The 27,979-nt window shown below is 43.0% G+C and overlaps 1 protein-coding gene across 1 annotated transcript in view; it reads right to left on the bottom strand.

Annotated features, from left to right (window-relative positions):
* LOC310877409 (neural-cadherin) overlaps nucleotides 1–27,979 on the bottom strand; it is a gene marked incomplete at both ends in the record, with an annotated part of 328,331 nt that overhangs the window by 166,523 nt on the left and 133,829 nt on the right. The window contains 6 exons of the mRNA XM_083791243.1: nucleotides 2,271–2,520; nucleotides 9,675–9,842; nucleotides 10,872–11,044; nucleotides 13,320–13,490; nucleotides 15,478–15,646; nucleotides 18,418–18,590. Coding sequence (XP_083647369.1) covers nucleotides 2,271–2,520; nucleotides 9,675–9,842; nucleotides 10,872–11,044; nucleotides 13,320–13,490; nucleotides 15,478–15,646; nucleotides 18,418–18,590 — 1,104 coding nt within the window. The remainder of the gene's footprint in view (nucleotides 1–2,270; nucleotides 2,521–9,674; nucleotides 9,843–10,871; nucleotides 11,045–13,319; nucleotides 13,491–15,477; nucleotides 15,647–18,417; nucleotides 18,591–27,979) is intronic.

Here is a 27,979-nt window from a genome sequence, read left to right as displayed (position 1 = left end):
TTTCAAAGGGTGTGTGTTTTTTGGTCGAGCTACACCAGGCCTTTCAAAGGGTGTGTGTGTTTTTTGGTCGAGCTACACCAGGCCTTTCAAAGGGTGTGTGTTTTTTGGTCGAGCTACACCAGGCCTTTCAAAGGGTGTGTGTTTTTTGGTCGAGCTACACCAGGCCTTTCAAAGGGTGTGTGTGTTTTTTGGTCGAGCTACACCAGGCCTTTCAAAGGGTGTGTGTTTTTTGGTCGAGCTACACCAGGCCTTTCAAAGGGTGTGTGTTTTTTGGTCGAGCTACACCAGGCCTTTCAAAGGGTGTGTGTGTTTTTTGGTCGAGCTACACCAGGCCTTTCAAAGGGTGTGTGTGTTTTTTGGTCGAGCTACACCAGGCCTTTCAAAGGGTGTGTGTGTTTTTTTAATTGATGCTGAAAAGTAACCGTTTTGGATATTTGAGGTTTCCACCTGACAATATCTAAAATACAGTAATGTTGCAAAACTAATTTTAAAAGTGAAAAATTCAGTATGTCGACAGTGTTTGTGTTGAATGCTAGGGATAAAAACAAAAATAAGCACATGGAAATAAAAGCAATATTATTGGTATTATACTGTAGCAGAAGGTGGCTGGCTATGCCTAGCGGGGGAAATAATCTGTTGTTTCACACTTGTGTTGTATTGTGTATTATAATGCAGTGTTTTATGTTGATTTTGCCAGTGTTGCCGGCAGCCATTCGCATTTTTCAATAATTTAAAAAAATAATGAACTGTGTCCTTCTATAGTTGCACTCTGCACTAGCCTCTATGCATGCATGTTTGAATGATGTGCTGCCTGACAAGTCTAATCCTCATGATAATTAATCCATACTATGCTTGCCATTGTAAGCTTTCTGACATGCATGTGACTAAAACCTTTCTATTCTCTCTCTCTCTCTCTCTCTCTCTCTCTCATTATAGGGATAATAGATCTTAACCGATTTTTTTACCTGAGATCAGATTCTAAAAATGTCTTCAACATCCTGACAGTTTTCTGAAAAAGCTATGTTTCTGTGTCAGTCGCTCTTCGATTTTTCAAAAATAGCAGCCCTACAAGCTCGTAGCGCGTAGATCTGCTATTTTTCAATAGCTAAAGCATAATGCTAACACCAAAAGGGGTTCCCGCCCAAAATGGGTTGTTTATAATAATAATAATAATAATATAATAGCTGTATTCTCGAATAAAACAGTTTTGTCATTTATCTTATCTTGTTATTCATTCACATTCTCTACAGTGTCAGTGACAACCTGACATATCACATCTACATTCCTGAAAGCCATGTAAGCTTGTATATCCGCTATTTTCTAAATACTTTGTATAAATTGGGACATTATGCATAATGAGTACTTTTACTTTTGGTACTTTAAGTAGGCCTACATTTAGAGACCAATGCTTTTGTACTTTTACTTAAGTGCATCCGGATTATTATTTCTTCTAAAAAATTTATCCCATGATTTTGTAACCCATTTTTCACCCAGTGTCAATTGAATCCTGAGCTCTACCCTCCGCCAACCTGGGGAGAGCAACGGACTGACCTCATGCTTCCTTCAGTGCATGAGCGTCCAAGCCGCTTATTTTCACATAACAGGGGGGGGGGGGTTTCCCTGGTTGGACGTAGCGCGTGGAAGGAACACGTTATTCCAACCAGTTCCTTTCCCCTCCATCAGGCGCCCCAGCTGGCCAGGGGGAGGCAGTATAGAGACCAGTTCCTTTCCCCTCCATCAGGCGCCCCGGCTGGCCAGGGGGAGGCAGTATAGTGACCAGGATTAGAAACAGAGTGATTCTATGTTGTAGTATTGATACTTTTACTTAACACTTAGTCTGCCATTGGCATAGATCTACGCCAATTAATGGCAATTAATAAATGTTACGCTCCCCGCCAATGCCGTAGAATAGATCAACGGCAATTGGTCTTTTATAGTGATTTTGATTGATCAAGTCATAATGCTACTCACGTTAGCATCAGGTTGCTACAGTAGCTGGTGTCAATAACACTGGATCGCGCCAACTTGCTCGCCGTGCCCATAAACACCCATTCTATCTGTTTCTTTCAATGGCCTGTATCTCCTATTCCTTGTCCCAGATGACATTTTTGGTCAAAACAAGGTTTATTCCACGGCCAGAGCCGACCATGTGATCCTTCTGCATCATGTTTTAGCAGCACCCACGGTAAATATGGAATGATGCTGCATCGTCACACACCCCAACATAAGATCATAACATCCAGTCTAGATCACAAACGCAGTCCCATCACCTGTGACATTGATGTAGACGGTGGTGAATGCCGCCAGGGGCACGGCCGCAACGTTCTGGGCGCGGACCCGCAGCATGAAGTTCCTGGTGGTCTCGTAGTCCAGGGGCTCGGCCACCAGGATGGAGGCCGAGCTGTCCTCCCGGTTGGGCGTCAGGTAGAAGCGGACCGGCATGTTGGTCTCCGGCACCATCCCGTCCTCCAGGTTGTATGTGACTCTGGGATCACCCAGCGGAGACGTGGCCTTGATGGTCTGGATGGGGATAGAGGGACACAACATTTTAACATCTTACAGGATATGGGCATGCAGATTGATTTACGGTCGCATATTTTTCTCTTCGACAACAAGCCAACTATTTTCAGGTGGATTTTCATGGGTCAAAGGCGCAAATTCGTGTGCTCCAAAGGTAATAAAACAATCCTGGCAGCCTCAGTAGAATGGATATATTAATTTAAAGCCGAGTCGATGCCAGAACTTCTGCTCCAAATTTTCCAGAACGGCCTGTTATAGCGCCACCATTAGGCAGATTTTCACATTTTCATACAGTATAACTGCACCGATCTGTGTGAAACGTTGAATGCACAGTTTGCACACTCCCTAGAGGTCAAGGAAAAACCTTTGGCCTGCATTTTTCACATCTGCCTTTTATACCGCCACCAAGAGGCCGACTTCTTTATATTATTATTATTATTATTATTATATTAAAATCCCGCTCATCGTTACACAGTGGGCCCTATCTTGCGTCAGGGGCATTTTATCTGTAATTCTGGGGATTTTGCATTTATGTAAGAGGTGTCCCCCCGTTAAATTGGCTATCTTGTGTCCTTGTGTCCATCCTTAAAACACCTCCGCTACCCGTTACATTATGCATAATGCCATTGCCTTTAAGAGATCGATTATCCTTATCCATTATGCATTATGCCCATTGATTTACACGATGGCCCATGGCCATGGAAGAACGACATACGCTGCTGCCTTGAAATATATTTATATTTGATACAGAGGCCGGTCAATTGGACCATTTTTATATAAAGTGCTGTGTAATCTATGAAGTTCGATCTTTCATTTGGTATATAGATTGTGAGTGTATTGTTTCTCTATATGAAACGTATCAAGCAAAAACTAAAGTTTGGGAAATCGGATTAATTAAACAGACTTGCCTACTAGCCTTTAATTGCCTTTCAATAAAAACACATTTGGTTGACAACATTTGTTTTCAAATGTATGGAATTTCTTAGATTTTAACATAGCTGTCTTGACAGCTATGTTAAAATCTAAGAAATTCCATACATTTGAAAACAAATGTTTAAGATGTAGTGAAAATAGCCTACGTCGCAACGCGGCGTGAAGCAGCTCTCATAAAATGTCTCTTTTGGGTCACGGGCTGAAAGGTTTGGCAACCACTGCTCATACAGTACATATACGCACCATGTCATTGTTGTGAAATGGGGCTGTCGAGACAAGTGTCAGTGCCTGATAATCGGTTGATAATTGTGTGGTGTGTTCCGTGCCATCAGACTTTTACTTTTTCAAAGAGCTATTTTAATTGTCTATTCTTTTTTTTTTTTTTTTAAGATATTTTTTTGCGGCTTACGCCTTTTATTGATTTTTGAAGGGACAGACAGTAGGCTGACAGGAAACGGGAGAGAGATGGGGGGATGACATGCAGTAAAGGCCGTGTCGGGTCCGGGAGTCGAACCCGCGGCACACTGCGACTGGATTACCAGTCCGGTGCCCAGACCGTTACGCTACGGCCTGGGCCTAATTGTCTATTCTTGATCATCGTCGATACAGCTGGGAAAATGCCCCAGGGTTTATGAATCCTGCCGCAAAAGAACAAGGAGGCGTGGCCTTTGCGCTTAGAGGCACGCCCACGGCCGTCTTGAGTGACAGGCTGTCAGCTGCGCGAGCGCGCAGGCAGGCGCGCACCGCTGTTAAGAAAAAAAGCATGATGCGTTTTTTAACAGAATAGCCTTTTTAACGTGTATTAGTTTTTTTTCTTTGTTTATTGGTTTTGAACATGTATTAGTTTTAATAGTTATATTAGTTCGTATTTTGAATTGAATTGTGGCCACAATTCCATGCTGTGTAAATTGCTGTGGTACTATAGGGGAGACGTTGATCAATAATAATCCAGGCTATCCAGGCCATGGCTCTTTAGTCGACTGTTAACATACTGTGCCTTTGAAACGGGAAACCCGGGTTCGCCTCCCGGCCGAGGCCACAATACAACTCTTAATAACTCTCCATCATTTAGCTGGGGACCACCTGAAAACCACTGGTATACTGTAGATGGATGGATAGATATAATAAAACAATCGTTCTAATTAAGGTGTACTTCATTTTTTTCATGGCTGGATGGATAGATAACATGCTAAAGTAGATAGATAGATAGATAGATAGATAGATAGATAGATAGATAGATAGATAGATAGATAGATAGATAGATAGATAATATCTTTTTTGCAGCTATTTGTTATTCACTAACAAATAGCTGCAAAAAAAGCAATTTACACAGCATGGAATTGTGGACACAATTAAATTCTAAATAACTATTAAAACTAATACACGTTCTTCTTAACAGCGGTGCGTGCCTGCCTGCCTGCCTGTCACTCAAGACGGCCGTGGGCGCGCCTCTAAGCGCCTCCTTGTTCATTTGCGGCAGGATCCATGAACACGCCCCAGCGGCACGCACGCACACACGCACTAATGCAATGCTGGAGGTTGATTATACTCTCGACATCCATTTAGAAGCATGTCTTCCCAAAGAATGAAATGCTGTACCGCAAAAGAAAATAATAATAACACGTGTATGTTTACCAGGCGGAGAGAGAGTCCCAAGGCGCTTTAACATGACAACAAACCCAGCGACATCCCACGGGACAAAATGCAACTCTGAATTCTCCATAAACCAATTAGGATGGATTGGTTCGAAGCCGACACTATCTACTGTACGCCCCCCTCAATTAAAAATAAAAACACCATCTCCCTCCACGGGTGACCTAACTGCTGCCATTCAACCTCTGCTGCTGAGGAGGTAAAATAATGAGACACCCCACCATGCGTGCAGCGGTGCCGGGCATGACTGACCAACAACACAGCCATACCACTAACATATCCATAGTTGAGCTATTAGAACCCACTGACCAACAACACAGCCATACCACTAACATATCCATAGTTGAGCTATTAGAACCCACTGATAGTTCAATCAAATGTATATATCTGCAATCTCGATTTGCACACACACACACACACGCACACACACACACCCACACACACACACACACACACACACACACACACACACACACACACACACACACACACACACACACACACACACACACACACACACACACACACACACACACACACACACATCCGATAAATATAGCTTCCAGCGATGTAAGCCTCATTATTTCAGGAACACAATTGTATCCAATCATCCCCGCACGATTATTCATATCCATTTACTTTTTTTCACATAGCTAACACATTGCAAATTAATCGACAGAAATTTCCTCAGGATCTCTTCAAAGCTATTAAGCAAATTAAGTCAAATTAATATTTCAGAACAAGGCTGGGAAATCAAGAAAGAAGGGCAAGAGAACATGTGAGTGAATTAAGTGTTAAGTGGAGTTGAAATATATTGTGTCTGAGTGTGTGTGTGTGTTAATCTTGCTGCTGTAGCTATGATACCTGCATTTGCCTCTGGGGATCAATAGACGTTTATCTTATCATAATGTGTTCTTAAAGTATGATAAATGATCTACTAAAATGAAAGTTACAGTGGGCGGTGTCTGTGTGTGGGTCTCTCACTGTGGCGCGTGTACAGATGTGCTCATACTAAGGTCTAGGGAATAGGGATAGGGATCAAGCTACATTCTATTCTGAAACTATTGAGAATTGGAGACTTGGAGTTAAGTTTTCGCTTATCTAGCAGGACCTGACGTGACACCCTGTCTCGAAAGACAATTGAGTCATATCATTGAATCACTAGCCTCGGAAACCCAGACGTTTTCATTTCCAGGGAGAGAAAAAAATTCTGGGGCCGAGTCCACTTCAACTCTGCATACAGTAGCGCAAACGTCGCTCACTCTCTGCTGATTTCTGAACGTCTGCACCTTTGTTAAATAGAGACACACGGGGACTACAAATGTCACGCCCCCAAATGAAACAGCGTCCCCACTTCTGGTACGTTAGAACGGTGTACTGCAGGCCAGCCCATTGAAGTCCATTGAAATTAAACTGTAGTTAGCCTACTTTTAAAATGTAACAAAATTAACTGAAGACTATATTGATTTGAATAAAAATATGTTTCCATATGTATGAAGTGTCTTTGTCAACATTATATTGTTGTTTTCTCAATAGAGGATGTATTTCACATTTCATTTACCACTTGAATTTACCACACCCATGTTAACAGAGCAGAGGGGAGACGACAGACTGAGAACTTGACACTTTTAAGGGACGTCACTGCCTTTACGAGGCTACGAGTGCCGACTTTGAAGAGTGGAATTCTCATACAACCCGATCCCGACTGACTTTGTTCATTCATGTCTATATTTTGAACATGTCACTGGCTTACTAATATGTTCTACCTACCTCGGAGCTCCGACGGTGTGTTATACCGTTGTCAACTTGTTGTATAATTAACTTGGCTGAATAGATGGGAAAATAACCCAGCTAAATGGATGAGTGACATTATATCCTGACATTTTCATATAGTGAATTCTCCAGATGAGTATTAAACCCATTCTGGGCGGGAACCCATTTTGGTGTTTTACCCAGTCAGATCGGGAACCCATATTTGGGTTCTGTACAGTATGTACAGTATTCAAAAAAATTAACATTTTGATTCTGCTATATAAATATTTTAAGTTTTTCAGAAACCTTAGGTCAGGATTTAGAGGCATTTTTAGAATCGGCCTCAGGCCTAAATGGGTTAATAATTAGTCTTGCAAGATGCTGTTTAGATCATTTTCCACAAATACATAGCATTTAAAAAGAAACACAACAAATATATCTGGGTATTGAAAACCTCAAGGGATGCGACCGTGACGTATTATAACGTGCGCCCACTTTAACATTACATTTACAATGCTAGCACTTTTGAATCTCTGATGGAGTATATTATAGTACATTGTGGGTTTTATATTTAGATGGCAGGTATGTGACATTGAAAAGGACAAATCAAACATATGGGAGACTTTATTAGAACCAGGGGGGCAGTCAGACAGATATTTTGTGAAGCCACTAAGGAAATGAAAGTTCATATAATGGCCTGTTGTGGCGCTGTCATTGGGCCCAAAAAAACACATGTATTTGGGCCCAACTTCACCTAGACTGTATTACCTTAATAAACATGGTCATGAATACTTTCTGCTTCCAGTCACTAGTTTAAAGTCTCATTTCTAATGTCATAATATTCTTTTTGGAAAATGATGGTCCCATTTATTAAAGAAAATGACCATAAAGTCGCGTATGTTCTGAGGGGCGTGGCTACCGTTACAGTCTATGATCGGGATTCCCCTCCCACTCGAGTCAAAATGCCCCCAGAAGTGGGGGGCATTTTTATAGATTTTTATAGAGATGTCTCTATAGATGCACACACACACACACACACACACGCACACGCACACGCACACGCACACACACACACACACACACACACACACACACACACACACACACACACACACACACACACACACACACACACACACACACATAGTGGAGATGGACAGGAAGCAGGGAGGGAAAAATGGGGAATGGGACTTGAACCCGCAACGTGCTATTGAACAACATTAGAGCCTAAATGCCTAGCAGTCCAGGCATGTCATTTAAAAAAAGCTTTTGACTTAAATGTCTTGCCAACTACTGGTAAAAACAAAGAACATCAATTGGATGGCTTGCAACAGTTGAGGCCAACGGTCATGTTGGCCTCAACTGTTGCAAGCCATCCAATTGATGTTCCTTTGATGTCTGCCGAAATTAAATGAAAGTGATACAGTGCCATGGATTAACAGCAATTTCCGGACAGCTACAAATAATAGAAAATTATCGATAGCGGGATCGACATCAAAAGCAATTAACAATCCCCGTCCCTAATAGGGATCCCGACATTCACAAATGCATCATTGTCACCTCATGTCATTTATTTCTCCATTATCTGTTGGTATGGTAATCTCTGCATCAGAGACAAAAAATCCCTAGGGAGAATTGTAAAAGTGGCCTCAAAACGGCCTAGACCAGATCTTTAAGAAACAGGTACTTAACAAAGCCCTGTGTATCCGATCTGATGCTGCTCACCCACTATACGGAGAGTACATCCTTCTCCCATCCGGCCTTCGCTTGCGAGCCCCCTGTGCCACAAAAAACAGGCACAAACATTCCTTTGTCCCGGTCTCTATTCACACACTGAATGCTGCTGTGCGTAGATCGAGGATATAACCTTATGATGAGCACTTTTACTTTTTACTGTATTATCTTGTGCGTATGTCTATGCACACGCACTTTTATGACCTATCGCATAGCACTTTAAACGCCTGCACTTTAATGGTTGTGTGCACCTTTTACTCTGGTATCCGCTATGTGAACTGTTTGTTGTCTGTACTGTTTCATTCATTGTTTAATGTACTGTCTATGCTGCAACCCAATTTGCCCTTCGGGGACACTAAATAAACTTGAACCTTGAACCTTGAAACATTGCAAAAATCAAACCTTTTCTCTCCCGCCCCGACCTCACTAAAGTTATCCACGCTTTCATTTACTCCCGTGTAGACTACTGTAATTCCCTATACTCCTGCCTCTCAAAAAAATCCATCAACCGGTTACAACTCATTCAAAATGCTGCAGCTCGCCTCCTAACAGGCTCCAAAAAATCACCCCTATCCTGGCCACCCTACATTGGCTGCCTGTCTCACACAGAATACATTTCAAAATACTGTTATTCACCTTTAAAGCTAGATCCGGACTCGCTCCCTCTTACATATCAGACCTACTCATCCCCTACGAGCCAGCCTGTGACCTACGGTCATCCGGCACGGCCCTTTCTTTAAAAAAAATCAGCCTGCAAAAAAATAAATAGCCCGCAATCTGCAACAAGCAATCTGCAACATGCGGTGGTGATTTGGAGATTTGTTTCTATAAATGGCCTTTTAATGAATAGGCTCTGATTACACAATATCTACACTACAGTATATGCTGTGAGCGGGTTTATTTCACAAACGCTAGGCAACCGAGGCAGAAGGCAGTGTGGTTGATTGGCGTTGACGAAAGGGTGCGTCACGTGCCCTCATGCCCCAGGCTGCTGATCCCCATCAGCTTGTACATTTTATCTGGCCCTGCATGCAACTGCAGGATTTGTTTGGGCTCGTGGCGGTGCCCCTTCCTTCACTCACCACAATCGGAGTGTCTCGGACAGTGTTTTCTGGTATGACAATGCTGTAGCTGTCCTTCTCCCACTGTGGGGGCTGGTTCTTCACATTGGTGATGGTCACGGCCAGCTCCACCGAGCTGCTACGGTTCCCACCATCTGTGGCCACGATCTCCCTGGCGATGTATGTCCTCTGTGGGTGAGATGAGGTTGTAAGACACATGTCATTGTACATCATCATGCACTGTACATGTTAAATAAATGCTGAAGGACTGAATCGTCTCAGAAAGCGTGTCCTTTTCATAGAGCTCTATCCCAGGATGGTCTCCACTGGGAAGGAAGGTTAATACGTATACTGTAGGATAGCAAAGGCAGCGAGATGTTTTTCCTTCCTACAGTAAATGTATTCTTGTGTTTGGAGATGTGCTGGCATATTTAGGCTGCCCTCAGTATCCGTAATAAACGATTATCATGTACCTGCTTTGTTGCTTGTGTACTGTATCAAAGTGTCCTGTTTCAATGTTAATAGTTCACTTTTCATCAAAGGCTATGTTTAGCAGACCCTTAAGTTAATAAAGTCACATTGTATACAATCCCTCTGCAGTAAATGCCTGTGATAGAAATGAATAAATCAGCCTTGTCAACATAAATGGAATTTATATTTGTTAAAATAAATGTAGCTACACATGAATTAAACTGTATCATTCAAGGTTTACACAAAAAGCTCTAAAATAAAAGCCACTATGTGATTCATTGCATTCACTCCAACCTTGCACTTTATGAGCCATACTGGAGTATCTGCTAAAAGCCTCAATTGTAAATTGTGTTTACGTATACGGTATGTGCACTTACTGTATGTGCTCATGTGCTCACATGCATGCCATGTGCATCAAACAGCATGTGTACATATGTGGGCACGGCAGGGTGCATTACATGGTTGGAAAGTAAAAGCTGGAACACATTGGTGAGGATAGTAAGTCCTTAAATGTTACTCATCACTATAGGCACAGAGAGATTATTTTGTCTGCTTAGAAATTAAACTAGCTGCTGATGATGGGAGACATCGGCTAATTGATGTGCAGCTTCATTTCTTGGAATGAGTGCATGTTGAATCGTGTGTCTCCTAATGTGTGTGTGTGTGTGTGTGTGTGTGTGTGTGTGTGTGTGTGTGTGTGTGTGTGTGTGTGTGTGTGTGTGTGTGTGCGTGCGTGCGTGCGTGTACCTGGGAAATAGGCTGGTTGACATACACCCAGCCAGTCAGAGCGTTAACCTTGAGGTACTCTGGCTGCTCATTGGACATAGAGTATGTAACAGCTGCATTGGTGCCAAAGTCATCATCGTGCGCTGCCACACGGAGGAAGCTAGTACCAATCATTGTGTCCTCGCGGAGGAAGTCTATGGACAGCAGAGGAAAGAGATGAGGAGAGAAGAGAAAATACTGAGAGAATAGACTAGAAGAGAAGAGAGCCCGGCAGTTATGTCTGTTTGAGCGATATAGTGGCCCTTAATGGACCACTTCACCACTTTTCAACCAATCTTCATATAATTATATTCATGAAAAAATGGCACGATTTCTTTCTACTCAGTCTGTGTCTCATAGGAGGGCTGTGGGCAGTTTAGAAACAGTCTTCCAGTGACATCATCATTAGGCAGATTTTTTTTTAAACAAGATTTTTTTACAAAAATGTTTAGATTTTCATTATTGTGAGAACGATGGCTTCCATTTTCGCATTGCAACTTTTCAGGACAAGAAAGCCTGCCGTTTCTATTAGCTTGTATTCCCCATCGATGATGTCACTGGAAGACGGTTTCTGAACTGCCCACAGCCCTCCTATGAGATACGGACCGAGTAGAAAAAGATTGCACCATTTCTTCATGATTATTAGTGAGGACCTATTATATGAAGATAGGTTGAAAAGTGGTCCTTTAATTGTCTTATTTGATGTCATTGAATCGTATCGGCAATTATGCAGCCGAGCCGATGTGTCATGATTTTTAACCACTTTAAACCTGGGTGCTATTTTGGGCATGCCACGAGAGGTGATTTTTTTTTGAAAGTGTTCAAAACTCTTCTATTTTATATACATATCTGGGGTGTAACAATATAGTAATCGATTTTAATTTCAAGAATCTAAGCATATCGAGCAACATTGACATCGTATCGTTTTGCTATGCAAACATCCATATTTTTCCAAATAGTAGCCAGGGCTGTTAATATGCTAAATCGATTTAGACCCCGCAGTGGCGTAACTGGAGATATCTTGTGTGGGCCTCCCAAAATATTATTGTGGCATGGGGGGGGGGGGTGGGGGGTCGGCGGCGGCGATGCGATGTGGGGGGGGGGGGGGGGGGGGGGGGGTTGTGATGCGATCTGATATATAAATATTCATTCAATCTGTATGTATGTTTACATCAATTTGCATGTTTCACTTTCAATCAATCTGTAGGACTGCAGCCTGGCTATCAGAAATTACTTTGGACAAACTTTAGTTAAACTTGCAGAGTGACAGATTACTTTACCTGGGTTATCTTCTGATAGTGCTGACTGCTGACATGACATAATAATCCCATGATTCGATTCCCATCTAGTGTTTCATTAGCGTGACGGAACGTGACAAAATAGTCTACAGCTGAGCTTGTTGTGCTGCTGACAGGCACAGACAGCGCGCCATGAACACAGTATACACACCATAGAGGCATAGATAGACTGTGAAACAAGGTGGTAAAGATAACAAGGAGAGGACAGTGATGTCACTGTTATGCAACAGGGAAGTATTATGGACTTGAAGCTGTCAGTCAGTGACATCGCTGGCTAATCCTTGGTGTTACTCTTCCTGCGACCGATAGCCCCTGAAACCAGGCTTGCCTTTCACCGTCGTCTCGTCCTGACTCTTTTTCTTCTCTTCTTCTTCCCCCTTCATGGGCCCCTAGGGGGCGCTGGGCCCCGGTGCACCGCACTGGCTGCACTGCCTTATGCTACGCGCCTGGGACCCCGGGCGTTTATAAGGAACCTGGCCGCTATTTGCACCCTCAATGAAACTGCCCCTCAATGTTGTTTCTGAGATACAGGGCTTTGAATGCAGGGCTTTGAATGGAAGTGGATGTGCGCGCATTTTCAAAATGGCCGCGGCCACTGTCCTACTTGATGTTGTTGTGTTAGCAACCGGTGGCTAACGATACAATCGGATCAAAACATGGATTAAAGAATGTAAACCCTGGAACACGAGAGGCTTGTGTTTGGCGGGCTAGGGTACTAAATTAACGCAGTTTCTGGTGGGCTTCGTGCTAAGTACTACAATAAGTACTTGTGCGTTGTATTTTAAGAAGAGGGAAGAAAAAGAGTGTTTAAATACTTCTATTTATACGTTTTTGTGTTCAAATATAATGTCTATATTTACCAGAGAATCACTGATATTATTTATATCCATATTCATACATTTTCCCTTAAAAAACTGCACTATCCACATGTTTCACACTGATTTCTTTGCTAAAAAGTTACTGTATTGATTTTAAATCATTGAATCGTATCGTATCACCATAATGAACAAATATTGTCCATGTATCGCATCGACAACCATGTATCGTGGCCTAAGAATCAGTAATTGGTGGTCTAGGTATCCAAAATCAGCATCAGAACTATTGCATGTGTCAGGCTCTAGAAGGCACTCACATTCATATCGGATGTTCTCAAACTTGGGGCTGTTGTCATTCTGGTCCAGGATGAGGATGTTGAGTTGACAGATGCCAATCAGCGGGTCAGCTGCCTGGTCAGTGGCAGTCACGGTTACAGCATACTCCCGTTGGCGCTCACGGTCAAACTTCCTGGCTGTGACAATCACTCCTGGAGTCAAAAGAACAAGAAATCAAATCAGACAACCAAGCCATAGTCCTTACTGTAGGTCGGGTGAGATATCATTGCCACTAAAAGGGACAGACATATGTGGTATAATTTTGTTTGTCTGACATCCAGGAGTAAAATGTGTGATAGCAGTTTCAGAAGGGCAGCTGTATACCATTTTAGGGGTATACTCTGATTATACAACACCACATAATTCATTGTTGTCTGAACTAAAAAAAGTATTCATATCACTTGTATGCACATTTCTGATGTTTGGACCATGACCAACATCATAATATAACAACAGATAGAATCATGAGTGATATGTCTTTTTATGGGTTTATGAGGATGTAGAAACCATTTAGACATTACATGGAACAGTCAGGAACTCTCAAACTCAAGGTTGTACCCCAGCAGACAACTCAACTCAGGAAAACAAGTAATAAACATGTAAATGAGGATCACACAACTAGACTTAACTTAGAGATAACACAAACAAACATATATGCGCATGCGTGTGCGTGTGCGCACGCACACACACACACACACACACACACACACACACACACACACACACACACACACACACACACACACACACACACACACACACACACACACACACACACAGCATTATGTTACTTCTGGAGATACTGATGTAATGGTTCTCAGTTTAGCCTTCCAAAAACACATCCATTCCCATGTCCTATCAATCAGAGTGTGGTACACAAAACCGCACACGGTTTGTGGACATACACAAGCTAGGCCTTGGTTTGGGAGAAAACCTCGATGAGAATCTGGTTGGGCTACACACATTTACAGGATGTGACCTTTGCTGGTCATGGAAAACTGAATGCGCTGAGGTTATTGAAGAAAAACCCAGATTTTCAGGAGACATTTAAATAAACTGTTTCAACAGAGCTCTTTGACCAACTGCAGCAGTTCACTGGTACCTGTCTGGGACCACCTCCAGTGACGTGAACGAGATCCGCTATACCAGCTTTTCTGTGCCAGGAGAGGGGAGGCTGATTCCAGCCAACTCCCACCATGTAGAGAATTTCTATTTCTCCATGCTCTCCATGCCAATTACCAGACTCACCCATCCGCACCAGATCCCATACAGAGCGGATGGACAAAGTTGATTGTGGACAGTTAGCAATTCAGGGGATGCGCACAGCCCCTGCACCTTGAGTTTTTGGGCTGTAAATGTGCACGAGCTTCCTAACTGCAGTTGTCTCAGCAACGGGTTAAGATGAGAATAGCGGCTTTGTCATACCTTGTTCACCACTCATTCTGTGAGCATGCCCCAGGTGAGTTTCTCAGTGGTGCAAACTCAAAGGAATTCGAAATCGCTGACCCTATCCAGTATCCACTGTGCCTCCATCTATGAGGGTGTGCTCTCTGCCTGACTTCTTGTAGTCCACGGTGAGTTATTTAGTCTTGTCGAAGTTGCAAGCCAGGTTGTTCTCCAACCTACCTATATCTCATCTCATTGTTGTCAGTGATCAGGCCTGTCACTGTTTTACGACAGATCATTGGGTCACCAAAATCATTTTCTGGGGAGCACGAAGGGGCACGGCAAATTCCATGGCAATCCAGCCAGTATGTTTCAATATAATGATGTTGTTTTAGACCAAATTGATGTGAAATGGTTTTCAGCTTTTGGGACTGAGGAGAGTGGCTTGGATACAGCAAGTTTAGCTAGCAGCTCACGTACTGTATGCTACAGCCACATGCTGAGTGTAATACCCTTCTTTCCAATGCAACTTTTTTCTAAAATGCCACAGATGTGTCCACAATATGTATCCACTAATTTCTTCATTCAGTCATTTTTTGGGTCCAGCACCGTATTGAAACTGGGATGTGCATATCGGTTCACACACACACACACACACACACACACACACACACACACACACACACACACACACACACACACACACACACACACACACACACACACGCACACACACACACACACACAGGTTACCTGTGTCGGGGTGAATGCTGAAGGCTGGCACTGTAGAGTCTTTGTGCATGAAGCCGTAGGTCACTCTGCCATTAGAACCCTCATCTGCATCCACGGCGTGGACCTGCAGAACCAGCGTCCCCGCCGGCAGGTTCTCCAGAACCGTTGTTCTCTCTCGATACTGATGACACTGCAACAGTGAGAGGAGGCAGGGACAGGAGGAGACACAGGAGACACAGCAGCCAAGGAAAGGTTTAGAACTTTGGATCAATAGCTGATTATTTGTGCGTGCGTCTGTGTGTGGAATCACTTGCCATGAGCCCTACTATTCAGTTAAAGATGAAACGTGTTTAATTTTGATCTCCCGGCTTACTGACAGCTGAGTACTGGCACAAGCAGGAGCAGTGCTAAACAGGGCAAAGCCAAGGCCATCAATGAGAAAGTAGCCTCAAGCACGGATCAAGACCATGTCATCTTCAAGCATTCACAATGGTGGCTTGCGCTACACGGTTTTTAAATTACATTAATGTAATGTCCAGGACCTGTCCACGATACTTCAGAGAGAACGGCAAGATGTGGGAAATCTCTCTGCGGGCCTACACATACTGTACACAAGCAGCCCTGAGGTCCAGACAGACCATGATAATAGCCTGGGAATGGGGCATCAAAATAAGCTAAAAGTCCCTCTCTGTTCCTATTATCCTGCAGGTGTGTGCCAGCAAGAGAAGGAGCTGAGAACCAGGACACAGTAGCTAATAGGCGTGTAACGATATAGTAACCACATCGAAAAATCGATTTTAATTTCAAGAATCGAAGTCGGGCACGGTGGCACAGTCGGTAGTGCAATACTAGATAGACTACAATAAATCACACGTGCGTGCTCGTGCGTGCACACGCACACAAACACATGTAACACACACAGTATACAGGCATGAGCACTGTCATGTCTCCACTGCTATGAATGGGTCAGTAAAATAAGGCCTTTAAGATAAAGTTTATTTCTTTCCCTTTGCAGAGAGTGAGAGAGAGAGAGAGAGAGAGAGAGAGAGGGAGAGAGATAGTGTGTCTGTGTTTACTGAATGCATGCAAGCAGAGAAAGTTTGACAGTGAGCAGCTGACTACACTGTTTGTAAGTAGAAGTTCATTGAGTTTCGGAGGCACGGTGGCACAGTCGGTAGTGCTGTCGCCTCACAGCTAGAAGGTCCTTCGATTCCCGCTGGGGACGCTGTGGGCACTGGGGGCGTGTTCCCTCCTCAGCGTAATCAGTGCCCATACCCGAGGCGGGGTTGGCGAAAGGGCCTTTCTGTGTGGAGTTTGCATGTTCTCCCCGTGTCCCCTAGGGTAGGTACCCTCACAAAAACATGCAGTAATCCTGGTCTCTAAAACTACCTCCCCTGGCCAGCGCCTGATGGAGGGGAAAGGAACTGTGTAATGTGTTCCTTCCACGCGATACTACTATTTAAAAATAATAAATAATAATAATAATCAAAGTATATCGAAATGTTAACTCAACATATCGTATCGTTTCACTTTGTATCGTATCGTTTGAATTGCAAATAATCGGTATCGAATCGGAAAAAAAAATTAAAAAAAAATATATATATATATATATATATATATATACATATATATGTATCAATACTAAGCACTTGTGCGCTGCATTTAGCAATTTTAAGAGAAAAACATTTATTTAATTACTTTTCCATATCGCTACACGTCTATCATCTATCGATAAATGTGTATATTCTCTGTGTTCATGTCAAGGTACAGGTTTGCCCATATGTGTTCAAATATAATGTCCATGTATTTGCCATTACTTTTTATCCATAATAATTAATGTTTACTTGTTTAGCTTAAACAACCTGCTCTATCCACATGTTTCACACAAAGTCTTTGCTAGTTACTGTATTGATTTTAAATCACTGAATCGTATCGTATATCGCCATAATGAACCAATATCGTATCGTCAACCATGTATCGTGATACGTATCGCTGTTAAATGTATCGTTACACCCCTAGTAGCTATGTCCATCCTGCTGATATCTCACTGTTCTTTCTTTCTTTCTTTCATCTTCCCTGTTACTTGGCCTCTGCTTATGTCATGTTTACGTAAGGGGAAATTAAAAGTGGTCTCTCCACTGCTCTTGACTTGTCTTCCCTCTCCTCTGCCTCCAGGTGAAGCCACAGGAAAAACACCACAGGAAAGCTTTTGCTTTCCCCGGGAGAGCGTGAACAAGCTTTACTCAGCAAGGCTCCCTCCTAATCTCCGCTGCTCGCATACCTCGAGGGACCCAGGAAGGAGGGAAAAAAAAGAAAGAAAGCTGCCTCATTTAAAATTGAGACATGGACAGAGAGGCAGGTGAAGTGAAGCCGGGGAAGCCTAGTGTGTTTCCCGCACATCCCACAAAGCCTTAATTAAAAGGCTACGATGATGTACGGAGCAGGCGCGGGGTCAGGCTGGCTAATCGCTCCTCCAGAGAGCGCAGCAATAAATAAGACAAGATGGAGAGAATAGGGAGGGGGTGGGGTTCATGAGAGTTTGGGAGAGGAAAGGATAGCGGTAAATGGAAGAAAGTGGCATGGGACAAGTAGTGTGTGTACGTGTGTGTGTGTGTGTGCGCGTGCGTGCTTTCGTGCGTGCTTTCGTGCGTGTGTGTGTGTGCGTGCGTGCGTGCGCGTGTGAGCGTATGTGCATGGAGACGGCTAATAAGTAGATAAGCCACTGATATATATACTGAGAAAACATGAAGTGGAAGTAAAACAGCAAGTAAGCAGGATTGTGTGGCAATGGGGGAAGTTGCTGCTTATCAGACACCTTTATTGCTTTCCAACAATTTGTTGATAAAGAACTAGACTAAATTAAGTTTAATCAGTGTCTGTGTGGCAGTGGCTGTGTGCGCATGTGTGCGCGCAAGTGTGTGTGTGTGTGTGTGTGTGTGTGTGTGAGAGAGACTGACTTACCTTCTCAAAGACAGGTTTGTTGTTGTTGACGTCGTCCACTCCCACAACGACCTGGGCCGTGGCTGACAGGGGCTGCGGTCCGCCCGACGCGTTGTCGTCCGTGGCCGTGACATTCAGGACATACTCCACCCCCTGGAGGCGAGGGGGCGGGGTGGAGCGCAGACGGATCAGACCTGGAACCAATCAGAGCACCATCGCTTAAAGGTATATTCAGTGATTTCACTCAAAAAACCTTAGGTTTCGTTTTTTTGGCTGGGACCTAAGCCTTTCATCCAATCAGGATAGAGAGCCAAAAACGAAACCTACGGTTTTTTGACCCACAGGGGTTAACTGGGGACAGGGAGGAACTCCTTATATGGTCAGAACACTCTATAGTAGAGAGGATTATCACAACAAAACAAAAAAATAAATGATATTTGAATTAAGTGAAATCACTGAATATACCTTTAAGGAATGTCATTCAGGTTGTCAGTAGTCATTGGTCAAGTTATTTTGTCACCCGTGTGTGTGTGTGTGTGTGTGTGTGTGTGTGTGTGTGTGTAGCAAGTGTGTGTAGCAGGTGTATTTAATGAGCCAATCAGCGTGCACGCTGTGGCAGAACAGCTACTTAAAGTGAAATAACAAAAATATGTTTTAGAGCATATCCATGGCCATTATGGGCATACGTACCTAACAGTAGATACCAATACAATGAGAACAATGTATTTTTCTATCAAAAGTCAATTTTAATTACTTCCAAAAGCACGCTGCGTGATGACATACCGCTACCCGCATGAATATAAATTAACCTTGATCTACGTCAATTAAAAGCAATGAATTAATGTTACGCTTAACGCTATTGGCGTTGCTCTAGCTGGTGCTGTCAATAACACAGGATGGCGGCATTAAAATCATCGTCACCATATTCATCAATTCTATCTGTTTCTTTCAATCGCCTGTATCTCCTATTCCTTGTGGTCAAAACAAGGTTTATTCCACGGCCCAGAGCAGACTCTGTGTTGCCTTCTATTAGACTGTTGGCTCCGTTTTATGAACAGGATGTTAACGTCCCATAGTCTGAAGGGATGGGCCACTCTGATTGGTTCAGAAACATACAGGCTTCCGTTTCAGACTGAAACTTCCAAATAAAATGACCAAAACAAAGCCATTGCAGCCTGACTTTAACAGCTCTCCACTCAGATCTTCAAATAACTGCAAGTTAACACACAAATCCAGTCCCTAGTCAATTCAAAAAGCACACAAGAATTATCTAAGCAAAAACAAAATAAGTGACTACATAACCTAGTCCAGAAGACACACATTCAATACTTCACCAGTATCACAACACTTTGCAGTGTTGTGATAATGAATCATCATGATGAGCCATCTAATACAACGCTCTATACACATTGTGGATTTAAGTGGATTTAAACATTTGACTCCTGATCTTTTCGTCTAAACAGCCTTTTTTGTAGGAATGCGATGGCCCTGTATTCATGACAAGTTAGATAGGCATGTAGAAAGTGTGGGCATGAACTTTTGGGGCACTGCATGCACTCTGCTGTATACCCGCAGTGTGCAGTCCTTTGTCGGAGCCGTTCAAACAGCTTCGTCCCTCATTTGTTAGTGCACAAACTGCACAATAGGCTACCAAGTTGTTTTTATCCAATTTATACTGGAGTGGACAACACTGCATTAAAATAATCTCAACGTTGCATCTAAGTATTTAAGTGCCTGTCCTTGAGCTGGTGATGAATAAATTGACTGTGGGTAAAATGAAGAATGCAAATGAGGGAGGAAGATGAAAGAGAGAGGGGGGGGGGGATGCCAATTAATGCAGGTACTGTACAAGAAAATGGCTGCTGTGGAGCATCCAAACACTAGCCTCGGTACCAGGCTTTCATTTTTGTTGGTGCAAAAATTTTAAGCCTGGAGGAACGCATTGGCCGCTCTGGTCTAAAAGTGGGAGTCAACCCTTCCGGGTGGGCGTCACTCCAAATGATGTGAGGTAGCGCTGCACTAGGGGGGAGAGGAGGGGCCGGGGGTGACGGACAGATCGATGAGAACCAATCAGGGCGTGCGCAAATCTCAGCCGCGACCCGCCCCTCTAGACCAGAAACCTAACACGTTAGCTCAGGCTATCCAAACACTGATATGGGGGGTTATATTAAATAATATAAAACTGGATAAATAAGTTCTACCCAGTTTTTACTTGCTGGAAGAGCTCAACAATTTTTTTTTTAATACCGCATTGTAATACCGCAAGTCAAAAGAGCGTTGTCTCACTGAAAGATGACTACAAATATGGGTGCTTCTGTTCTTTTGGTTGGCGCCACGACCAGCTGAAAATGATCATTATGATTCTAGATAGATGTCATTCCCGCTCCTGCACGCTCCTGTTGACTTTCATTCCCGTCCTGTCCCGATCCCGGGATTAATAAAAATGTTAATCCCATCCCACGGGATTCCCGCGGGACCCACGGGAATCCTGACAAAATGTCACTCTCTAGTTGACGGTGGGAGGATCCGTGTTTTGCGTGACCACAGCGGAGCTAATGTAAATGTAGTATGGGATATTTTCCCCTCATTTCCCTGTTCATGAGCTCATGTGTATGAGTCATGGCCCACATATTCACTGTTAAATGAATTAACTGCTAAACAAAGCAACGGCGACGCAGAGTGTCAAATGGGGGAGTTCTAACTGAGAAGAAGCCACAGAAGAGAGATGTCTAAATGTCGATGTGTGGCTGCCAGTGATGCTACAAGCAAAGGTAAGCCTGCAATTCTGCTGGCCCGTGACAGCTAAGCTAATGGTCTTATATAAAATGCACAGGCAAAGAGATAATGAGATTAGAGCCCAGGGCATTGATTTGGCATGTCCCATGCAGGACAGGACAGTGGCACAGTTGCCGCTTCCTTCCTTTCACCAGCGACAGAGGGCATTTTTTAGGACAAACTATGGTAATTTTGGAATATTTTTGACAACATTTTAACAATCCAAATCTGATACGGGAGTCTCTGGCACAAAATATTTTCAGAGATCCCTGCCATGAAAATGTTTGAGAACCACTAGTTTCAGTAGGAAACAAGCCCAAATAAGCAAAAGTCCCAAAAAAACGCAATGAGCAATTACCAATACTAACAGAAAAACAAGCCCAACATCGCTTATAATAAGCATACATGGCAACACTGGGCGTAATGCACGCAGAGGACCACGCTATCTGTCCCGCTCAACCTGTAGGAGGCGCTATTACAGCTAAAAGAAATGCACTGCCCTGCCAGCTTCTCGCCTTTCAATTAGACGTATTGTGCACTGCTGTGGTATGTTGTCATTGTCAATAACCTTCAGTTCATCATTACAACAAACAGGCAAGTATTCAGGCCAAGTCTTCCACCTGTTCGACTTGACGGCATCCAGAGATAAAAAAAGCAATTTACTCATATTCCAAATGAATGGCAAACTGGATGCATTTCTCCTCAATTCTCATTATCCGTATCCCAATAGTCTATTGTGAAGCACACCGCAGGACCAACCGGGGATTGAATTGTTTAGCAGATTTTCGAAGAGATCACGGTAACAACAACAAAATAAATAGAAATATCCAATGAAAGAAACGTGATCTGTAACATAAGCCCCAATCCATACCCTACCCACGCTCTTACCACAGTGCCAGGGGACTTTTCTCTGGCATGATGGATAGAGATAGAGCCAGGAGCCAGTTGAAGAGGGAGGTTAATGTTGCCAGCTCAATAACCGCAGCCAGAGACTGAGATCTAAATTATAAGCACTGCATAAATGCACTTTTTAAGTAAAGGGAATGGTTGGATTACTGAAATGGCAGCGTTGCCATGTCTGCTTATTATTATTATTACCATTATTATTACTATTATTATTTGGGCTTGTTTCTAAAGAAAAATTATGTATACTGTACCAATTGTATAATTGCCACACATGAGGCCAGTGCCAGTCAAATGCACGGAATACCAAAGTAGAAAAATAGATCCTCTGCAGCCAGGACGTGCAGCCCCCCCACAGCCTATATTCAACCAGGATGTGCAGCCCCCCCCACAGCCTATATTCCAATCCCGATAGGGTTGCGCAAAAACCCCGTCCTGGAGGCCTGTTTAATGCAATTTATTTGTGTGTGTTATTAAGTATTAAGTATTTTGTTGAATTACTGAAGACAAAGTTGTAAAAACATGTATATCCATTCCATAACATAAGCAAGCAGCACGCTAGCAGACAATACATTAGTTCTTAAGCGTGTGCATATTTTTAATGTTTAGTGAATGAGCTCCAGAAACAGTTTGAGCTCATTCTCGGTCAGGATATTGACCTTCTTCTCATACAGTCAAAACATTGGTCCTACAAGGACAAATATGTATACATCTACGGGTTACCAACATTTGGTGTGCGTATCATTAATAACCATTAAAGCGCAAATAACATGGATTTTAAAACTGCTTTTAATATTTAAGATCATATTGTCTATGTCCCTCAAAGTTATTTCTAATGGTTTGAGCCTCAATCACCACTCTGATATAACCAGTCCTTGTCATTTATTTCTGGACTTGAGTGAAAGCAGTTTTAGATGCAGTACCACAATGTCCTGAGGTGGGGGTGCTGATATGCAGATTATTTAATATTTGAGTCATTATAATACTGATGCTAGATAAAACCAGGCTTGTTTCCATTACATGCCAACTTGGAAAATCAACAATGGTGGACATTGTAAACAAAGTGGAAATGCAAATTTGGAACTGAAGACTGAAGAAGGAGGAATTATACAAAGTAGGGTGACATTGATGACATCACGATGAGACCAAAATCAGTTGAGCTGTTCCTGAGAGCAATTTCCATTAAAGCACCTGTATGATATGAAAGCCTGATTGTTCAAAATTGGTTATTTGTGGGGATAGAAAACACATATGGGAGCCCCAAAAACACAAAATAAATGGAAAAAGTTTAATTTTATGTTATAGGTCCTTTAAACAAAAGATCAGCATAAATGTACCGTATATTAATCAACATTAGAATGATCATAATAGCTGTAAACTGTGCATTCAGCTTGCACTCAATCAAAAAAATGCTCTGAGACTTCGACTCCTGCTTGGAATATATGCAATGTCAAGTTAAACAGCCTCCAGAACCGCTGATCCGAAAGCTATGCCCGGGCATGCACATAAAAGGACTGACCCCCTTCAAACTTGCCGTGTGGACCTGTATCGGCGAGGACCTGGTGGGCCGTGATTCACCAAGCGGGAAGTAAAGTATTAGATCTGTAAATCCCTGTATATTGAGTGCCCTGACATCAATATGACGTCATAGACTGGCCTAGACTTCATAATTGGACATGCCTGACATGGAACTCCATATGGGCATAAACGGCACACAGACAGACTAAAATTAATACTTACTATAAATACTGCCATGCTGCACTATAGCCTCGCGTTGCGACAGGGGCGGATGAAGTCTGGCTGCACGAGGCTAATGCTACACTACTACTGTATGTCATCCAACATAAAAATGAAATGACTACTGTAGGCTACTGTGTCTGTGTGTGTGTGTGTGTGTGTGTGTGTGTGTGTGTGTGTGTGCGTGCGTGCGTGCGTGCGTGCGTGCGTGCGTGCATGCGTGCGTGCGTGTGTGCGTGCGTGCATGCGTGCATGTATTTTAGTCTTTTTAGTCTTAGCTTAATGTTTTTCTATTCTTTGCTCAATGTTTGCTCTCTTCTAATAAAGTGACTTTGGGTACTAAGAAAAGCGCTATATAAGTCTGATGTATTATATCTACTGGATAGTACATCATGTTGGACAGCACATGTGAGTAGTGTGCGTATATGTGCCTGTATATGTACGTGTGCACACAGTATGTATGTAGTCTGAGGCCGGGGCCAGCGCACATCAATGCTCGTAAGAGATGGCATATAGATGTCTCTGCAGGGGTCCATGAGCAGCCGTCACTTCACATGAGGCTGGAACAGAGCAACAGGACGGGGGGCAATGGGGAGATATGTGGGCACAGCTTCGGGCGTGTTCAGAGGCCAAAGAGCACAGAGGGGGGAGGACACCTCACAGCCTGCTCTTCGGCCTGTCCTCTCTGAGGAGACCGGAGAGAGAGAGAGAGAGAGAGAGAGAGAGAGAGAGTGAGAGAGAGAGAGAGAGAGAGAGAGAGAGAGAGAGAGAGAGAGAGAGAGCCACCAACAATAAAAACAATAAGGGTCTGTTAGATAACACTAGGGATCGGCTTCGGGTCAGAAACATTGGACTGAATAAGATGGGGGGAGGAGAAGTTGGGTAAATAGAGATGACAGCATGACAAACATAGCCCCATTATCAGTTCCTGGGGACTCTTCCAATGGCCTTGTTGTAGCAAAACAAACCAAAAAAGGAAAAGAAAACAGGGCTTTTCCTCCAGACCATTTCCATGAGGAATTGTCGCGTCTAAAATACCATAAAACGTCTAGGAGCAAAAAGACACGCACGCACGCACAGTCACACACACAGTCACACATAACTGCCAAGAGGGCTCCCTCTGCCAAAAAGATGATCGGGCCATTTATTAGCGGCAGAATTTCCCTGTGCGCTCAGTAAATATTTCCCCCAGCTACCCACATAGAGGGTGTTTTTGGTATTTATGGGTTTTAATAGGATGAGCGTGATCATCATATTGACTGGCCTGTTTGAATCCTAATGGGTGTGTTAAATCTCAAGAAATGCACTGTATTCCTGGGTGAGTTACTGATGAATTAACTTGGAGAGCAGGAGAGAGAGAGGCAAAAAAAAACAGCAATGATTGAAGGCGTTAGGCTGGGTGGGAGAGACTCACTAAACAGAGGGGAGAAGGAGCAATAAATGATCTGCAGACTGCAGCAACAGCTGAGAGAGCGCAGGGTGAGAGAGAGAAAAGGGGAGAGACAGATATACTGTGTGTGTGTGTGTGTGTGTGTGTGTGTGTGTGTGTGTGTGTGTGTGTGTGTGTGTGTGTGTGTGTGTGTGTGTGTGTGTGTGTGTGTGTGTGTGTGTGAGAGAGAGAAATCCATACCATTCTTTCATTATAAGAATCATAAATGTGCTTTAATGACCACATATTAGGCTCTTTGACACCAGATGCATGCATCAATATGAGGAGCCCTATAATGTGAGAGTCAATCATTTTACTCCAACAGATGGCGTACAGATCGTGTGTGCACGTGCGTGCGTGTTTGCGTGTGCGACTGTGTGTGTTTGTGTGCATGCCAGCACATTGGTTATCTAACCAGTAGTCAGTATTGACGGCTAGAGAAGTATGATAAGATCTTTGATGTTCACAGCTCGACAGTCAATAAGCAGAGGGAAGGGGTTGTGGTTAAACAATATGATCTTCTTTCATTTTACAAAATGCATATAACTTTGTTAAAATAAATGTCATTTTTACCGCAGCCTCAAGCCATCACGCCAAATAACACCCACTGAGGAGCAAGGGTTGTTGAAGGCTCTTGTGGTGTAGACGGAAGAAGAAACTGAATTATGTGGTAACACATCATTCTAGTTTTAGTTCTTGGTCACAACAGTACAAAAGAATCACTTAAAAATCACTACAGACTACTGCTGGACATTTATTAGATATGGTATGTAGTCTTAAGGCTGACACTGTGGACAAATATGAAATCCGGATGGTTCAAAAGGTCCTGTTACTTCTTCTTCTACTTTTTTGTGTGAACAGGATATGTATTTCTTACTAAAATGGTTACAGACATTTATAATAGGATTGAATATTAATTAGCTTGTTAAAAAAAAAGTTTCACCTAGTTAAAAACGCCCGGGGTTATTTAATCCATTAAATCCGAGCGCCCAGCGGAGCACATTTAGCGACGCACCAGGCACTATCCCGGATGTAGCTGAAGTAGCTTGATGTAACCAAAGCACTTTGAGGTGATCGACAACAACGGGAGGTATGATTCATTCTAACACTATAGCAGCGGGACCGCGATGGACCATCTAATTCTAACACATAATCTTTGCTTAGAATTGGACGGAATGATTTAGATCAAGAGTTATTCACGGTTTAAGATTTTCGGTCTCTAATGGGGGGGAACATTTTCGACATTGAATGTTGCGCAACAGACGCTCCCAGACTGTGGAGCCATGCGATCGGTTTTGATATCAATAAATCTCCGTCCTATTATCAATCTCCGTCCTGAGTGTTGGGCGTTACTAATTGATAGAACGGAGAACTTCGTCCTTGTCGCTCGGGGTGTTAAAAACAGCAATAATTCATAAAATAATAAAACAAATAGTGCACCAGATGGTCTGCAAACAGAACTCCTAGCTTACTGTATATGGGGGAACATACATATGATCCCGTTAGCAATTATCCAACACTTTATTCTTTTTCCATAATGATGTCACTGTTAGGTAGACGATAATGATGCTAAGCTTTGATGTGACACAAAGAATAAAGTGTTGGAAGATTTACTACCCATACAGGGAGGTTTTGTTTCGTTCCGTTTCTTTTACCCTTAATTGCCAAATGTGTATGTGTACTCGCTGTAACTAACAACATCATAGTGAATAGTAGAGAGACTCTCCTATAACTGTATAATAGTATAATAGAGAGGGAGAGTATAGAGACATTTAAAAATCAAAATGGCAAAAGGACAAATTATAGTATCTGTTCCTCGCCAATCAGATCAAGTCTTGAAGCTTTAGTCATTTCCTCTGTTCAATAAAAAATAAAAAATAAAAAAACACTACTATCAGCTGCCAGTGAATGTCACTGCTACTGAACAGAGGGAAATTGAGGTTTGAGTAATTGAATTTGTAAAAGTCATCGTATTACCCTTTAAAGCGATATGCAGATTTGACGGAGGTGGCAATTTACAAAAGGGTTGAATGGCTATGAAATTAGTTTTCACCCCCCCCCCCCCCCAACCCAGTTTCCCATTTCAGATTGGCTTTGCAGAGTGAGGCTCAGAAGCAGCTGAGACTGTGGTTGTAAACCTCCAATGGCATTTCATAATTAAGGAACTAGACTGGTGGAAAATACACAGCGTTCCCCGCAATTTCACTTAATTAGACTGACATCTCAACTATACGACTCTGTCTGGGTTGATATAACACATGTTCTCACAGGGAAGAAAACATTTGTTTGAACATTTCACAAAATACTGGACAAGGCAAGGTGAGGGTTATACATGCAACACGTAACAAAAACACAAGCGAGCCAAACATAATTTGTCAAGAGTGCAATTCAGATTTAGAACGGTGGTTCCCAATTTCTTTAGCTCAAGACCCCAAACTATTTTTAGACGTTTACCTGGGACCCAAACTAGTGAAAATAGCAGATCCACAATCTCACAACAGGTTACAACATATATGTCAAACTCAAGGCCCGGGGGCCAAATCAGGCCCGTGAATGAGTTATCTTTGGCCCGCGGGATGATATTTAATTAGTATTAGAACTGGCCCTCTGGTATATTGCACGGACCACCATAATACTACAAGTCCCACAATGCACTGCGAGTGCATTGTCACGAGGGCCTGCAAGCGCAAGCATGCGTCTTCTCTTCACTATTGATCAGCAGTGAAAGTATATCACTTT

The sequence above is a fragment of the Protomyctophum parallelum genome (assembly GCF_964188405.1).
Source record: "Protomyctophum parallelum genome assembly, chromosome: 2".
In the NCBI taxonomy this organism is placed as follows: Eukaryota; Metazoa; Chordata; class Actinopteri; order Myctophiformes; family Myctophidae; genus Protomyctophum; species Protomyctophum parallelum.
This window is presented reverse-complemented; position numbering and strand designations above follow the sequence as displayed.